Here is an 18,768-nt window from a genome sequence, read left to right as displayed (position 1 = left end):
TGTACCTTGCTGTAGAATTTTTATATCTACGCCTAATCTATCTGTCATCATCTACGCTTGCTATAATATTAACAGGTTATGGTGACTTTCTGAGTATGAAATACGTTGTGCTATTAAGAGTGTGAAGATTTTGTTTTCAAAGAAGCTGAGCATCTTTCACCCAGTTTGTTAATTCTGTCATGTTATCATGTCACCTCAGGAGGCAGCTTTAAATGAGAACAAGTAGCAGCTAATTTAATACTGTGCTTGGAAGGAGAATGGTGTCTGCCGTTTGCACACCTTGCACCTTCTCACGTTTTCCTTAGGACGGGACCAGAAGTATAAATTGCTAAATCCAAATATTATTTGAAATGCTAACATTGAGTAATTTTTAGCACCCACTCTTTCTCGCATCCTCAGTAACTAGAAACCCAAGTGAATCTATGACTGCACTTATTCTACCCCACAGATAATGAATAAGAGGCACATGCGTATTGCTTATGGTTCTGGGGGGGGGGGGCAGGGAGCCAGCACATTGATGAGGTGTGTTCTTCAGTTTGAGAGGTGTTCCACAAGGATGGTAAAGAAACCACATTCCTCCCCTCTCCCCCTGCTTCTGAGCGCACTAAAGAGGAGAGTCTTTGCAACTTCAGAACTTCCCATGAGGTCCCTCCCTCTATCTTAATCCCCTTTGAGCTGGTGTCAGTATTCAGACCATAACATCGAGGTCGTCCTTAATGGTTAGGAAGATTCTGGCAGAGATGTGTGCTGTGTGCCCATTTCTACTGAGTGTATAGGAGCGGGCTACCGAGGCAAAGGCAGCGGAACAATTTTCCCGAAGAAGATGCACCATCCCTCCTAACCATGTAAGCGTTGTGGTGCTTACCTCCTGTCAGTGAGCATTTTCTTTCAGTTTTAGCTACCATGGTATGCTGATGGGGATATCATATCGTGACTTAAATTGTGTTTTCTTAGGGGTGGAGGCAAATGCTCCTGGTATGTGAAGGTGTCTTTTGCTGTGGAGAGTCTGTTGAAGTCTTCTGCTCCATTTTTTAAATAGGTTGTCGGTCTTTTTCTTATTAATTTATATGTCATATATATATATGTATATATATATATATACATACATACATACTGGATCCATGCTTTTATAAGGCAAATGCTTAGATGGCAAATGTATTTCCCTAATGCTTAGGTTGCCAGTGTCTGTTTCATTTCCTTACAGAAGTTCTTAGTTCAATATTGCCCAACTTCTTAGGTTTAAGAAATCTCTTCACTCTAAGGTCCTGGATTTTTTTTTTTCTGAGTGAAAGGAGGCAGGGAGGAAGAGAAGAAGAAAGAAGGGAGGGAGGGAGAGAGACAGAGACAGGGGGGGCTGGATCTCATTTCATGTATTCCACGCTGGCCTTGAATTCACTGTGTAGTTGGGGAAGACCTTCTGATCCTCCTGCTTCCCCAGTGCTGGAGTAATTCATACCATACCGGATTTCATGTTGTGTCAGGGGTTGAATTCAGGGCTTTCTGTACTAGATAAGCCCTCTACCAGCTGAGATACATCCCTGACCTTAGGCCAGCAGGGGCTGCCCCCCACTCCCCATATTTCATACATCACTCTCTGGGTGTGTAGTTCTGGACTGGGATTCTCAGTCCCCCATCTCAAGCTAAGAGACACATACCGCCATGCTGATCTTCGTTATTTCAATCAGGCCTAGTTCAGTTCATCATTTTAACTTATCTGTCATTGATCGATACCGATAAATGGTAGTTGTATTAGTATTTCATAGTATTGACCATTGTAGGTTTTTTGTTTTTATTTTTTATGTTTTTAAGGGCAGGGTCTCATTACATAGCCATTCCTGTCTTCGAACTCGCAGGGACCCATCTGCATCTGCCTCCTGAGTACTGGGATTAAAGGTGTGTGCCACCATTCCTTATCTTGAATCAAAGTATTTTGATAGCACTTTTAAAAAAAGAATCACACACACACACACACACACTCACACACTCACACACTCACACACACACACTCACACACACTCACACACACATACACACTCACACACTCACACACACTCACACACTCACACACACACTCACACACTCACACACTCACACACACAATCACACACTCACACACACACTCTCACACACACACTCACACACACACTCACACACACTCACACACTCACACACACACTCTCACACACTCACACACACACACACTCACACACTCACACACACACACACATTGTGTTTTGGCTGCATGCATGCATATATGATACAAGTATCCAATACTCTTGGAGGCTGGGAAAGTGTGTTAGATTACCTGGCTAGAGCTGTAGATCACTGTGAGCTGGCTCCTGTGGTCCAGGAATAGAACTCTGCAAGAGCAACAACTGCCCTCACCCACTGAGCCGTCTCTCCAGCCTCTGGTGGCACATTTAAATTCAAGCACAAAATCCCTTGTACCAAACTCATTGTCCTTGAGTTACATGATGTCCGGTCCCCTCTTCCCCCATTCCCACTTCACTGGCAAAATCTAGAAGATAGAAACTTATTTGTTTCTTCAAATCTGAAATCATTGTTTGGATGATGGAGATGCGATTCTTGCATGGAAGGTTGTGAAGTCAGAGATAACCGAAGCTTTGCCACTACCATCCGGGCTTGGTTGAAACTACCGTGGGAAGGGGGCGGGGCCAGGCCTCCCCTAACTACTTAATGCCTCTCAGCGCCCCTTACCTCATATCTCCCTGAGCTGCAGGGCTACTCTGCCACCCATCACTCATTCATAATGATTGGACTGGGGTACATGGCATATGTCTCCCTGAAGACAACTAGCCAAGTAGACTACTAAGACTGTAAGGCAGCTAAAAACCTCAAGTTACCCAACTCTGCCTCCCCAGGCTGTGAATTTGCCTTCAGAGAAAGAGGAGACTTTTTTTTTTTTTTAATGGCTCAACCTTGAGGTGCCTGGCAAAAGGAAACAGGAAGTGATTTTGTTTGTTTGTCCTTTGCTTTCCTGCCACCCCTTCTCTCTCCAAACATCATCTAAACATCTTTAATTGGGATCCGTTTTTCTTTACTTGTTAGCATAGAAATCTTTTCAAATCTCAACTGGCAGGAACACAGCTCAGATAAATATTTCTTACCTATTGTAACGGTCCCGTTCATTCCCGACGTATTAGCGTCTCCTGTACTGCAGTACCGCCACCGAGCAGTTTTACAGTCTTTGTTGATAAAGCGTAATAGATTGCTACTTTCTTGTTAAAGTTAAAATACTTTTATATAATATTTTATAAGAACATTGCTTCCTGTATAATTGATCCTTTGTGGGAAAGCTATTCACTCTAGAAGATTACAAACCCACAGACACATTCTTTTGCCTATGTCTTTTTCTGCATCGCCTTTTAGTAGCTTAATTAAGTTGTGGAGTATTTTTTTTCTTTCTTCTTCCAGAAACACCCACACTCCTTTTCATGTACTTTCCTCCCGCTAGGTTTAAACTGAACATTCCACTGGATTGAGGTGTTTAAATGGAGGATTTTGCTAGATGGGAATCTCTTGGGCTACTTTTGAAGAAGCAATGCCAGTGATATTTTCCAATACATCTGTACTGTAGTGTACTTCTCTACAACAGTTTTAATGCCGCTTTCTGTGGAAGAGCCCTGAAGGCTCTTTGCTATGGACGGTGCTTTATATTAGCCCAGTATTTCAGCAGTTGAGAATCTTGTGTGGTTGGAAATTACAGGACCCGGCAGCAGAAACCTGGGGATTTATTTTTCTCATAACACGGTGTCCAGAGGGAGCAGCGCAGGGTAAGGATGGGGAAGCCTTGATGTCACTGGTCCAGCTTTCGCTTTTGTTACCTCCCTGCAGTCTTGGTGTGTATCTTCCATGCAAGTGGGCCCTCTATAGTTGTCTCTCTGTACCTGCATTTCAGGCAGGAGGACTAGAAGGGCGAGGAAGGAGGTGTGTGTGTGTGTGTGTGTGTGTGTGTGTGTGTGTGTGTGTGTGTGTACCTGCAAGGGAAAGCAAATCTAGCCTCTGATTTCTTACATCTCACTGGTTGGACTTTTACTGCATGGTCACCTATTGCCTCTAAAGGACAATATTCTAGCGTTGAACAAAACCAGGATCTGTTAGGAGGATGAAAGTGGAGAGTGGGTATTAGCACACTGCCGTCTCTGCCAGTTTCAAACTTCAGATGGTAACGTTTCTCAGCAGTAATAGGGAAAAAACGGATCAAAATTCCATTTAATTACTGAACTTCATAACCTTGCATTGGCCTTGGCTTGCACAGTTTTCTTTTAATGAACAAGCTTGTAATCAAAAGAAAAAAACGATGCGTTTGTGACAACTAATCACACAGAAAAGGACAAGGTTTCTAATCACTCGGTTAAAGAAGGTGTCTGAAACAATTTCTCTTGCAAATCATAACAAATCTGTATAGAATTGCATGGCCATGTAAAGTTCAAAGTAAAGTTAACTAGAAGTCTCAGGCAGGCTGTCACACTGTTAGTGGAACTTAGTAGGGTCATGATGTTCCAGGAAGGGGCTAGATGGATGTTCACTGGTTATGAAGGCTGGCTATTCTTTCAGAGAACCCAGGCCCAATTCTCAGCACCCACATGTGCCTTACAGCCATCTGAAATTCCCAATCCAGGTGATCTGATGTCCTCTCCTGACCTCCATGCACCAGGCATGTATGTAGTACACAGACATACACAGGCAAAACACCCATACACATTCTATATGTATATATATATATACATACACATATATGTATACATACATATATACACATGTGTATGTATACATATATGTATACATATATACGTGTGTATGTGTGTGAGAGAGAGATTGAGAGAGAGAGAGAGAGAGAGAGAGAGAGAGAGAGAGAGAGAGAGTATGTGTGTGTGATTCTCTAGGAAGTGATCTGAATAGTTCAGAAATGGCTGACATATGACCAGGTTTTTTAGGCTCTGACAAGTAGAAACTTAACGAGTGATTAGGAGTTGACACAACTGTTTTAAATGAAACAGTGAAGAAAGGAGTCTCTACAGGGCATGAATATAATCTTTCCCCTTAAACTAGTCTATGGTAGATGTTCAGCAAACGTTAAGTCAATGCACAAAGAAGAGTAACAGTGGGGATGTACACAAGGTACCTACTACCATAGGGTTGGGGTTGGCGTGGGGGGTGCAGGGGAATCATCTATCTGAACTAAAGAGGCCCCAATAGTAAGCTTTCAATGAGGCTGAGAAGTACAGGCCAGAGGCAGCTTAGGGAAGGGCGTGCCAAAGGTCAATAGTACGTACATGCACAAGGGTTGGGAGGAGCAAAAGAATTATCAGATTCCTGTTGTGGAGAAAAAAAAAATTCCCAGAGAGCTTGTGGCTTAAATGACCCAAACTATTACCACACCACTCTGCTGGGCAGGTCTCCACAATGGGTCTCAGTGAAGGCTTTGGAATCTCTAGGTGACAACCCACTTCCTTAGACTTTGCAACCTCTAAGTTACCTGCACTCTTTTGGCTTCACCCCTCCATCTTCAAGACCCTGTGTGCAGCATCGCTCTTCTTTCTGACCCATGCTTCTGTCGTCGGGTCTCCTTTTCTCACCATGATGCACTGCCCTCTCTCTTATAAAGGCACAGTGATTTCACTGGGCACCTGGGTAAACCAGTGTCCTAACTGATCAGGGCTACCTTCATTTCCCTTTGCCGAGTGACACAGCATAGGTTCTGAGGCCTAGGTCCTATGTTGACATCATCTAGGGCACCGTAATTCTTCCATAGCACTGTGCACTTGAGGCTCATCAGATGGTTTGGGGTAAAGGATCGCCAAGGGACTAGATGCACGCGACCTATGCTGAAAGTATATCCTGGAAAGTAACAAGCAGCCACTTGGTAGGTGATGGTTTTCTGGTCTGTGTGGATTTTTGAGGCAGTACTCACTGACACAGGGACGTGATGGAAGCTGCTGCTAAGAGAATGGATGAAGGGACATTGCAGAGGTCTATCCAGAAGACCACAGCAGGAAGTCATGTGATGCCCTATATGCCAGGAATCACAGAATCAAGGAATACTGAAAGGAAACAGGAAGGGACAGGCAGAATCCAGATCCTGGGGCTTCGGAAACTCCTATTTCCAGATGGCATGAGATGGTTAACAAAATGACAGGTGTGAGGGTGCCCAAGTGGCAGGCAAGGTGGGGAGGGGAAATGGGGAGTCTGCATAACCAGCAGGGTCACGCAATTGACCCTTTTCCACCAGTTCCACATTCAGGGGAAAAACTAGGAACAAATTTTATTTTATTTTATTGTTTTTTAAATGCCCTCACTCTACAGCTTAGGCTGGTTTTGATTCTATCATCCTCCTGCCTCAGCCTTTCAAGGACTGGAATCATACTCATCACCATTGGGATGTGAAAGTTTATTTTTTTAAAAGTAATACTTACTTTCCTCAAGCTGATTTGACAAAACATAACCTCAACCCTAACCCTGACCTTAGCCCATCATGGTTTCTTGTCAGAATGTCTAACCCTGTCAGCACAATCTGTGTAAACCCAACCATTCTTCTCTCCGGCCTTACAATGCAGAGCATATCACCTCAAGAGAGCTGTGTGTTCCTCTTATCTTGGGCTCTTAGGTTATTACTTATAAAGAGAGGGCAGGCCTGAGGCCCATTTTGTTTGCTCTCACCCTTTTCTATGGAATTCTAGAGTTTCACACAGACTGGCCCCTCTTACTTCTTTCCCTCTCTGCTCAAATCTCTTCTCCAACACGGAGAAGCACTGGGGTAAGTAGGTTTGCATTTAAATCATTGTTTTTAAAAGAAAGATTGACTTAGTCTCTCTGAACTATCACAGACATAAAAGCTAGACATTTCTGAAAGGTTGACTATATGTGGAATTTGCTTCATAAGCTAATGTTTATGAATTATGAGGGGCAGAGAATTTATAGATCTCTTATTTGGTTATTGATTTTGTTTTGCAGTAAAAGGGCGGATTGAATTTTTTTTCTAGAAAAATTTCTTTCTTGAGCCAACGAGATGACTCAGTGGACAAACACACTCACTTTCAAGCCTGCTGGGCTGAGTCCATTCTCTGGTACCCACATAGTGGAAGAACAACACGACTCTTACACATTGTTGTCTGACCTCCAGACATACAAGCTCACAGCACTCAAAACTCACAACCACATCTCCCACATATAAAATAGCTAAATCAATGCTTTAAAACAGAAATGTTTTCCTCAGATTCTTGTCTTCACTATATTAATGAATGAATATATTCATTTTATGGCCATTAAGTTCCATATAGATTTATGTACAGGGGCAAGGTAATAGACTGACAAGGAAAAATGGCCAAGTTATATTATTAAGCCCAAACCACTTTATACAAGTGCATATGCTATTATTACATTTGTATACAGATTATGCTAGTATTTGCGTGTGCATAGAAATATTGAAAATAATTTCTTAGGCAAATGGATGGAACTAGAAAATATCATCCTGACTGAGGTAACCCAGTCACAAAAGAACACACATGGTATGCACTCACTGGTAAATGGATATTAGCTCAAAAGCTCGGAATATCCAAGACACAATTCACAGACCACATGAAACTCAACAATAAGGATGATCAAAGCATGGATGCTTCAGACCTTCTTAGAAAGGGGAGGATGGGATAGGAGGTTTCCAGAGGAGAAACCGGGAAAGGTGATAACATTTGAAATGCAAACAAATAAAAAATCCAATAAAAATGAAAAAGAGATAAAAAGGAAAATAATTTCTAAGGCAAAATGTAATGGTGTCAGGACTGAATAGAGTTGGGCAATCTTTTTTTTTAAGATTTATTTATTTTATGTATGTGAGTACACTGTTGCTGGGAGTTGAACTCACGACTTCTGGAAGAGCAGTCAGTGCTCTTAACTGCTGAGCTGTTAAGACGTAATTTTCTATGTAATTTGACACTATTTTAGGCAGTATTTTTATAATTGAAAAAATAAATTAAGCTGTTTACTTGTAATTTACAGAATATTAAAACTGACCTTGAGAATTTTCTAATTGTAAGATTAGCAAACTACCTTTTAGTATGTCCTGTCTTCTAGTAGAAAAGATTGTAAGAAACAGCTGAATTATGTTTCAATAGTTAGTTATTCTCTCCCACATTTACAGTTTTATGTCTTAAAAGATTCTTGATATTGTAAACTTTGGTTTCTTTTATAATGGAAACTGTGATAGGGTTTTCCCTATAAATTGTGAAATAGCCACTAGAGGTGTGTGTGTGTGTGTGTGTGTGTGTGTGTGTGTGTGTGTGTGTGTTTCCTTTTGTGATAAAAGTTTAGAAACAATGCTTCAGCAAAAATAAAGTAAAAATTAACTACAACCCTACACTCCAGAAATTGCCACTCTTAGATACGTTGGCTGACTGAGTCCTTTCTGCTCAAATTTCCTGTCATTTCCTACAATGCATTTTGCACCTTTTTAGAGAACAGATCTCATAAGTTGCTTAAGTCATTTATCCTTAGACACCTTGTTTTGCTTCGCCTTTTCTTTAGCATCAGATCCTTCCCCTTATGCTTGGATTATCACCGGGGTATTTGCTATACAGCTGAGTAGTCTGACCATTATTAGTTCTACTCGTTTCCCATTTGGCTCCGTTAATTTTTCCAGGGCAAAAACTTTATGCAAACCACAAATGCCTAGTGTTTTATAATGGAATGAACGTGCACCCATTCTGCTTAGAATTTAAAAAAGAGATTTGGATATTGGGGGAAAGGGGAGTCACTCTGGCTGGACTCTGGCCAAAACATTTGAAGTAACATTTAAAGTATTTTGAGAGCAGTCATATGGAACAGGTGGGTAATTTGATACAATGTCAAAGCTAAGAATACTGTTAGCAATCTTAGCTGTTTGGTAAAATCCTTGTTACCTTAGGAAACTTGTCCTCATGGGTAACTGATTAATCCATATAGCCATACAATCAATATTGAGTTCCGCAATAACAAACTAGCTATAGATCTTCCAATTTTTAAGTCTAAACATAACTTTTTCTTCCTCGGTATATTAAAAGTTTCCCCTCAGAAAACAGGTGAAAATAACTTTTAATACCATCAGAAAAAGCCGACTCACTTTAAGAAATTATATCCAGCTACTTATTTTTCTCATTTTTAGATAAGTTCCAACTTTTCATCTGCCCTGTAGAGACTTAGTTAAGCCCATGTGTCTTTGTAAATTGTCTCTCTTTTTTAATTAATCATTTTATTTGTTTACATTTCAAATGTTATCCCTCTTCCTGGTCTCCCCTCTACGAGTCCCCTGCCCCCTCCCTGCCCCCTTTCCCCCTCCCTGCCCCCTTCTTCTCTTCCCGCCCCTTCCCCTCTCCCCTCCCCCTCTCCTTTGCCTATAAGATGGTGCTCCCCCATCCATCCACCCACCCACTTTTGCCTCTTTACCAGATCTACAATAATGGAACTTTACATTAAAATGCTTTTCAAATCTCTTGCCACTGAAAAACTATCATTACATTGTGTATAAAAGTATTCATTCTATACTCTAAGAAATCTTTCCTAAATGCATTAGTTTTAAATGTTTTCAGTAATTAAATCTATCAAGAAGACTTAACATTTTGACAGCATTCGAGCACGTTCCAAACTGTCACATAATATAAGTACAGAGTACTTTTTAAAACCAAGTACTTCTAATGACTTAGCATGGGAGACCCTGTTCAAGCAGCAGATTCTCACTCTAAAACATTGAAATGGTTTGGATTTCTCCCTGGTAAGCAGAATATTAAACGGTTGGGCGGCACGAATTTGTTCATGCATCTGGAAGAGTTGCTTTTAGCGTAGCACAATACTTTATCTGAAGCTCATGGGAAGTATGTATTTTGTTTTGAGATTTTAAGAACTGTGTTAAACCCTGATGGGGGTAGGAGAGTCCCTCACAATGAAATATGCTGCAAGCTTTGCACACTGTAGATGTTCACAGTGAACAGGGCAAGCTCCTTTTGGTTGCTTTGCCACCAAACAATTGCATTTCAGCTTGGGTTTGTTTGCCATACTGATACAGAATTAAGCCTTATTTTCAGAATGCTTTATTATGTGAAGTAGCTCTGCGAGACACTGGTTGCCAGATCTTTATGGTCCTTCTGAATCTTAGGCCTCCCAAATGCTAAAAGGAGAAGCTGCACCAAGTCAATTGTTTATAAAAATTTCCAAGTTCTAAATACAAATGTCTATTTAGTTCTTCGACATGAAAAAAACTACAAATGAATTCGTTTTTATGATGCCCAAATTTAATGATTCCTTAGAAGTGTATAATAGTATTGAAGGACAAATAGTAATTACGTTACAAGATTTAAGTATGTATGAGTTTTATATATAGTTGGATTATCCAAACTAGAATTCAAGTTCATGAAGATAAATTGGCTTTTGGTGACAACGGTAATTTCTAGAGGTCATCCTAGGGTGAGATTTTTATACTTATTCTTGAAATGTGGGGCTGGCTAGATGGCTCCACAGGTTCAGTGCTGCCAAACCTGATGGCCCAAGGTTGATCCATGGAACTTACGTGGTAGAAGGAGAGAAGCAAGTCTTTTGGGAAACCTCTGATCTCCACATGTGTACCATGCCACACACATGCATGTGTGCATGCACATGTAAATAAATAAATGTAATAATAGAGTTTGAATCATGCATAGGTGGTAAGGAGCACTGTGTGGCTTGTATGGCTTTTCTCAGCAAGCCAGGAGATGAGATTATACAAAATATGCCAAACCAAGGTAGCAGAAAGGGGAACAGGAAGACTCGTTTTGTTTAAGTTCCTGAAGCTTTGAATTTCAATGCTAAGAAAAATGATTCTAAATCTAATGGGGTGAAGCTGTCCATTGAGGAAAAAAAGAAAAAAACAAAACAAAACAAAAAAAACGAATCTTATGAACCAGAGGGCCAGTGAGATCTCCGAACTAGAGAAAGATGTAACAGAGAAGTCAGGTTGGGGAACACAGTGAAAGTCATAGACAAGGTACAGGAAGCCTGAGGCAAGAACTGATGTCAAGGAGGAACACCGTCTACTGGCTCAACCCCCATGGCTTGCTCATTTTGCTTTCTTATACCACCCAGGGCCCCCTGCCCATGGTTAGACACCACCCACAATGAGCTGGGCCCTCCCACACCAATCACTAATCACAATCTCTCAATTAATTCCTCTTCCCAAAGGACTCCAGCTTGTGTCAAATTGACAAAAAAAAAAATGACAAGGATGCTATGGATTCATTTCTTGTTGCCATGATAAAAATGTGTCACAAAAGCAGCTAAAGGGTTTGGCTTTGGCTCCCAGTTTGAGGAGCATAGCCCATCATGGAAGGGACGCATGATAGTGGGAGGCATGAGGTAAGTGTCTGGTCATCTGTGCCTGCAGACAGAGATGAATGCTGGAGCTCATGCTGTGTCCTTTCTTTTTTCTTCACTGTGGGACTCTGGCCCATACAATAGTACCACCCACATCTTCCCTCGCCAGTAACTTCTCTGGCAACTTTCTCACAGATACGTCCAGAGGTGTGTCTCCTAGGTTATTCTAAATCCAACCAAATAGCCAAAGAAGAGTAACCATTACAAGCTATGAGCGGAAATACACCGTAGTGCACATCTATCAAAGGAGACAAACATCAAATTGGTAATTATGCAGATGTGAGGACAGACAGGCATTATCACGGAAGAGACAGGAATAGGACGAGAGAAGCCAGAGGCCCTCTTTGATTCAGATGGAAAGGTGCGGCTATGTCATTCAAGCAGTCGATGTCCTGACTCTTACAATGAGTTGGAGATGGGCAGATAGGATGTGAGTTTTGGAAGAAGCTTATTGGTAAGAGGTCGTGTAAGAGAGCAGCTATAGGCAGGGCTGCCAGTGTCATTAAAGCCTTAAAACAAAATGTTTGTGACCAAAGACCCACGAGCTAATTACACACTAGAATTTATAACCTTATTCCCAAAGCTGGTGGGCAAGCTACACGTGAAATTTCCCCAGGGTTTTCAAAAAGTCACAGACCTTTGCTATTTTCTCCCCTTTTAAGATTTAGGTTACTGTAAATACCAGTAGATATGAGTCCTTTCCTCCACTGTATGTGAAACAAAAATTTATGAAATGAGGACCCTATAACTCAGCCCCATTTAATTAACCTGTCTGCAGTGGAAGTGAGTTTTCTGAGAGAGACACCTGCTCACTTCAGTGCTACTGCAGATGGGCTCTGAGGGAGCAGTTTCTGAGGAAGATCTGGTGGGTGGTGGTGATGCAAGGTGTTTATCAGGAATCCACACCTATGAAAGGAAAGAAAAGGGACAAGGATGGAATAAGTTAAAAAACCAAAGAAGCAGGAAGCTGTGAAGTACATTTCCCACACGATCACATCTTACGTTGGGACAAGCTTGCTTTATAACCCATGTTGTTTAGTCAGTGGGCAGGGGATGTCTGTCCCCAGAAGGGTGTGCCTTTAGATGAGGCTGCACTCTGCAGAGGCTATGTGCAGACTGAGTTCCCACGGCAGTAAGAGTTGTGTATCTTCATGTTCAACACATCATATCACTTAGAGTAAAAGTGAGGAATTCATTCTTCAACTGATTTGTCTCTTTTCTCCCTGAATTTAAGACCTATGCTCCTTCCTAATCACCAAGTGTCTGTCAGTTGAAGAAATTGCATAAAGGAGAATTAGGAGGGAAAGAGGAGGAGTGGCAAAGTCTGGAAGAGAATAGGGACCAGGGAGAGAGACTAGTCTTTAAAGTGCTCGCCACACAAGTACAAGGACCCACTTAGATGCCTAGCTCTGGATAAAAGCTTGATATGGTGGTGTGTGCTTGGCCCCAGCACACAATCTGATCGGTGGACTCTGAGAGACTGGGCAGAGACAATCTGATCAGTGGGCTACGGGATACCACGAGAGACTCTGTTTCAAAAAAAACCATGGAGGTTGGCTCTTTAGAAAGAATACAAGAGGTTAACCTCTCAGTACTGCCTGTGCACATCCATACACATGCATCCCACATGTACACACACACACATGAGTGGCATAGAAAAAAATACCCTGGAATACAGAGTTATAATATCCACTCCTGGCTATCATTTTTGAAAATAATGACTTGAGCACAGCTTTCAAAACTTTAGAAAATCAATCTGTAAAATTTCAAGTGTCCCTTGCTCCTTGACAGATACGGAAAGCATGAACAGAAGAGACCAGCCATTCACGGTGATTCAGAGGAATGACAGCTCAGGTATTTTTTTTCTTACTTCTATCCGTCCTTTCTGATTTATAGCATGTTATGCAGTTTTGAAATGATATAAACTTAGAATGCTGATTTCTATAATATTAATAAGGAAAACTGATTTTGCTTACACGGAATGACCAGCCAGTTCTCTTGCACAGGGTCTGTTTCATTGACAAGTGTGGTCAGGACAATGCTGCCTTCTTCTGATGTGTGCTTTCCTGAAGACATTTGGATTGTTTTATAGCAGAGATTAGCTATCCATATTGATGCAGATGTGCCTTTTGGTTAGAATTACTCAGGTTATTGTGATTTATGTTGTGGCTTTAATGGACTTCTTCCTGAGATTTATCAATAAGGTTAATCTACTAATTTAGGAGATTAGATGTCCAGGGTGGAGAGTACACAAATATTTTTGCACAGTTAGAATCTTATTTAACGATTACATATTTAGTGTTAATTCAAAAACCCTTTTTCAAATTTAGTTTTTGAGTTAGAAATTAATTGATGGCTACAGTATCTCCTCATGTGGTTTGATTAATACATCAATAATGTTATTCTTAAATATTTCCTGTTGATGCCTAACATTTTTTAAACTGTCTGAAATGCAAGTAAATTGAATAGCATTGTCATTTCCGGCACTGGATGCATTCTAGCTCATGCAGAGTTGTTCTTTCTCTTGCCCCTTGGAAGCCATGTTCTACAAGGACTGCAGCAGCCATGATCTAAGAGGGTCTAGACACAGGGTATGAAGTATATCCCAAATGTTGTGACCAACATTTTATTTGTTTTTTAAAAATAAAAATGTGATCCAACCACATTTTTCCCTTTAACGAACTTTTGATTTTGAATGATGTGACACTATTTCCCTGTCATCTTTTGTCTTTATGAAAACAGATATCCTGGCAGTCCATATGAAAGGTGGGATGAAGAACTCTAGGTATAAGCCGGCAGACTACCAGCAGTTACGTGCCTTAACCGAAGCCACGAAGTCAGCATCTGCTTCCTCAGAGCAGAAGGTTAGAGGTCTTTGGTTTTTTTTTTTTAAGTTAGGCAAATGTAAAGTTTCTAGGAGATATGATAGTATTTACATTGAAAACACAAAACAAGTGGCTTTCCAGATGGTTCTCAGAATCTCCAACTGTTAACAGTAGAGAGCAGTGGCTAACTACTAGTGGTTGGATGTCCCGACCATGACGTGATATAATTTACATGCACTACAGTGGCCAGTAGCGTCATTGTTACGTCTACATTCAACTTCATTTTTGGAAAGATGATTTTTTTCTTAGCTTTCGATGATTTCCAACCCAATAGGGAAAGTAAAGCATTCCGGCAATTTCCTGATTGATGCTCTTTTTCCATTTTCTATTCTAGAATTTTCTTTTTTTCTTTCCTCCTCCAATAGGTGTCCAATGCCGTGCAAAGGATAACCTTGACTAAATTCAAAGGGGTCATGTGCAAATGACTGTGTGTAGCATTTTAGAGCTATGTATCTCTGAGAATTACTCACATGGCATAGTTTTCTCATGCAAAGAATAGAGTTCATTAAAAATAACATATTTGTTGTTGTTGTTGTTGCTTGGTTGCATTGACAAGCCTGGTAAAGTCGGATGTCGATTTACAAGTTTTCATTTATATTTAAAGTTTTAGGATTTGGATGATTTTGTGTGGCCTTTATTAATTGTATCATTTGAAAGGCAATTCTTCCAAGTGCAAAGTGCATGTGACACCTTAGTCTACAGAGATCACAGATGTCCATCAGCTGTATCTGCACAACCTGAGGCAGCTACTTAACAAGGCCGGGTGTAGTGTGCTTCGCTCAGGTTCGACTGTAAACGGTTATCATATTAAGCAGACATTTCATGCAATTTCACAGAAAAGACCCACGACTATCCTCCTGGAAGAGTGGCTTTTGACTTATGTTCTGAGACAAACATATATAGATACATATTTAATATGAATTTATCATCCACTGTAAGCATGAATATGAAATCTTATGTTTCCTCATAATATTTTATCATATTTGTATTATTTGTTATATTATTTAACACTGCAGACTACAAAGTTTAGGCGTTGTGTGTTATTTAGCTCTGCAGACAGAATGTGATTATGATAGTGTACTCCTGTGCCCTTGCGGAGGGCACTGTTTGCTGGGATTCTTTATCCCAGTAATCTACCAAGTAAACCTGGGATAAATACAATATATAAATGTAATTATCCATACAGTAAAAACGTTTATGCAATATATAAATATAAGTAAGTATATTAAATACAAACTGAGAAAAGCATGCTTCCTTCCAGATCTGATCCTGAAGGAATGATTAGAAAAGGCCCTTTTTTAGGAAATGTCACTGGACTTGAGATCGCAAGAGCAACTAAACATTAACTAAGCAGATCTTGGGAGACAGCCTAATGCACATAGTGATTGCCATATGAACACGAGGACCTGAGTCCCAACACTCCCAATCCACCAGAAGTGGATTCTGTGCCTTCTGTAATTCAGCCCTCTAATGGCAAGATGGCAAACTAGGGAAGGAGAATGCTTCTTCTAAGTTAACCTGCACATGTAATAGCAGATAGGGTCTTTTAAGACACTGTCTCAAAGAAAGTAGAGGCAAGGGCAGACACCTATGGTTATCCCATGTCCTCCAGAGCTCATGCATGCCTCTAATGACATGTGTGAGTGGATGCACACATATAACACACACACACACACACACACACACACACACACACACACACACAGGAGACAGAGAGACAGAGACAGACAGACACACATACAGGGAGAAAGAGAAAGGCACATATACAGAGGAAGAGAGACAGACACAAACACAAAGAGATAAATAGATAGGTAGACAGAAGATACATAGAGACAGACATAACACACAAACACAGACATACATACACAGAGAAAGACAGACAGACAGTAGGTAGAATTTTTAAAACCAAGTGCTGGATTTTTAAATCTCAGTGCTCAGGAATCTGAGGCAGGAGACTGTGGTTAAAGGCCAGCCTAGGTTACATAACAAAATTCTGTCTGACCAACAAAAATAAAACAAAACTAATTGACAGGCATGACTGAATTGGGGACAGTAAAACTGTGAATTGTCTTTAATTCTGTGATGTGGGAATCCTACTGCCATGAAACCTTCATACAGAGGGATTCCCATGTGTTAGAATCCTCTATCCCATAGGATAAATTTCTATAAAAGCCAAAATTAATGAATATTTTTAGTATATTGAGATCTAAATTCTTTCTGAAGCAAAAGTACTACATTTACTCTACATCTTAGTCAATTCTAATATGTGTTCCGAATTTTATCCATCTACCCATCCATCCATCCATCCATCCATCCATCCACCCATCCATCCATCCACCCATCCATCCACCCACCCACTCATCCATTTGAGATGTATCACAAAAGACATTTTGGTTGAATGTTGAACAGTTAATTGAGTGTTAAATTCAGTATTTCCTCAAGGTCAATTTCTCTTTAATGGTAGGTATCCTTTCCAAGGCTACACACATTTAAGACTTTAATTATTACACCCGCGGATCCCGGCCCGCAGCAGCTCTCTGCTCCCAGACCCCGTGAGAGAGAGACCCAACCGCCTGGTCAGGTGGGCACTCCTGAGGCTGCAGAGCGGAAGAGACCACCAACACTGCCCACCCCTGCCCACATCCCTGGCCCAAGAGGAAACTGTATAAGGCCTCTGGGCTCCCGTGGGGGAGGGCCCAGGAGCGGCAGGACCCCTGCCTGAGACACCGCCGGAACCTGAAGGAAACAGATCGGATAAACAGTTCTCTGCACCCAAATCCCGTGGGAGGGAGAGCTAAACCTTCAGAGAGGCAGACAAGCCTGGGAAACCAGAAGAGACTGCTCTCTGTACACACATCTCGGACGCCAGAGGAAAACACCAAAGGCCATCTGGAACCCTGGTGCACTGAAGCTCCCAGAAGGGGCGGCACAGGTCTTCCTGGTTGCTGCCGCCGCAAAGAGCCCGTGGGCAGCACCCCTCGAGCAAACTTGAGCCTCGGGACCACAGGTAAGACCAACTTGTATGCTGCAAGTGACCTGCCTGGTGAACTCAAGACACAGGCCCACAGGAACAGCTGAAGACCTGTACAGAGGAAAAACTACACGCACGAAAGCAGAACACTCTGTCCCCATAACTGGCTGAAAGAAAACAGTAAAACAGGTCTACAGCACTCCTGACACACAGGCTTATAGGGACAGTCTAGCCACTGTCAGAAATAGCAGAACAAAGTAACACTAGAGAAAATCTGATGGCGAGAGGCAAGCGCAGGAACCCAAGCAACAGAAACCAAGACTACATGGCATCATCGGAGCCCAATTCTCCCACCAAAACAAACATGGAATGTCCAAACACACCAGAAAAGCAAGATCTAATTTCAAAATCATATTTGATCATGATGCTGGAGGACTTCAAGAAAGACGTGAAGAACTCCCTTAGAGAAACACAGGAAAACATTAATAAACAAGTAGAAGCCTACAGAGAGGAATCGCAAAAATGCCTGAAAGAATTCCAGGAAAACATAAATAAACAAGTAGAAGCCCATAGAGAGGAGACACAAAAATCCCTGAAAGAATATCAGGAAATCATAAATAAACAAGTAGAAGCCCATAGAGAGGAGTCACAAAAATCCCTGAAAGAATTCCAGGAAAACACAATCAAACAGTTGAAGGAATTAAAAATGGAAATAGAAGCAATCAAGAAAGAACACATGGAAACAACCCTGGATATAGAAAACCAAAAGAAGAGAGAAGGAGCTGTAGATACAAGCTTCACCAACAGAATACAAGAGATGGAAGAGAGAATCTCAGGAGCAGAAGATTCCATAGAAATCATTGACTCAACTGTCAAAGATAATGTAAAGCGGAAAAAGCTACTGGTCCAAAACATACAGGAAATCCAGGACTCAATGAGAAGATCAAACCTAAGGATAATAGGTATAGAAGAGAGTGAAGACTCCCAGCTCAAAGGACCAGTAAATATCTTCAACTAAATCATAGAAGAAAACTTCCCTAACCTAAAAAAAGAGATACCCATAGGCATACAAGAAGCCTACAGAACTCCAAATAGATTGGACCAGAAAAGAAACACCTCCCGTCACATAATAGTCAAAACACCAAACGCACAAAATAAAGAAAGAATATTAAAAGCAGTAAGGGAAAAAGGTCAAGTAACATATAAAGGCAGATCTATCAGAATCACACCAGACTTCTTGCCAGAAACTATGAAGGCCAGAAGATCCTGGACTGATGTCATACAGACCCTAAGAGAACACAAATGCCAGCCCAGGTTACTGTATCCTGCAAAACTCTCAATTAACATAGATGGAGAAACCAAGATATTCCATGACAAAACCAAATTTACACAATATCTTTCTACAAATCCAGCACTACAAAGGATAATAAATGGTAAAGCCCAACATAAGGAGGCAAGCTATACCCTAGAAGAAGCAAGAAACTAATCGTCTTGGCAACAAAACAAAGAGAATGAAAG

At 41.1% G+C, this 18,768-nt stretch overlaps 1 protein-coding gene across 12 annotated transcripts in view; it reads left to right on the top strand.

Annotated features, from left to right (window-relative positions):
- The window catches only part of Ccdc148 (coiled-coil domain containing 148), a 275,147-nt gene that overhangs the window by 63,816 nt on the left and 192,563 nt on the right, over positions 1–18,768 (top strand). For 11 of the 12 annotated variants that reach the window (XR_010064611.1, XR_010064612.1, XM_039104827.2 and 8 more), the window contains 2 exons: positions 13,186–13,248; positions 14,137–14,258. Coding sequence is in view for 10 of the 12 variants with exons in the window: in XM_039104827.2 (XP_038960755.1) it covers positions 13,197–13,248; positions 14,137–14,258 (174 nt within the window). In the remaining 2 variants the exon portion in view is untranslated. Of the gene's footprint in view, positions 1–9,980; positions 11,377–13,185; positions 13,249–14,136; positions 14,259–18,768 lie in introns of those variants that run through there. The other variant, XM_039104823.2, reaches the window with a different exon arrangement.

Source organism: Rattus norvegicus, chromosome 3, assembly GCF_036323735.1.
Source record: "Rattus norvegicus strain BN/NHsdMcwi chromosome 3, GRCr8, whole genome shotgun sequence".
NCBI lineage: Eukaryota > Metazoa > Chordata > Mammalia > Rodentia > Muridae > Rattus > Rattus norvegicus.
The sequence above is the reverse complement of the archived record's forward strand: the minus strand, read 5'-3'. Positions and strand labels throughout refer to the sequence as shown.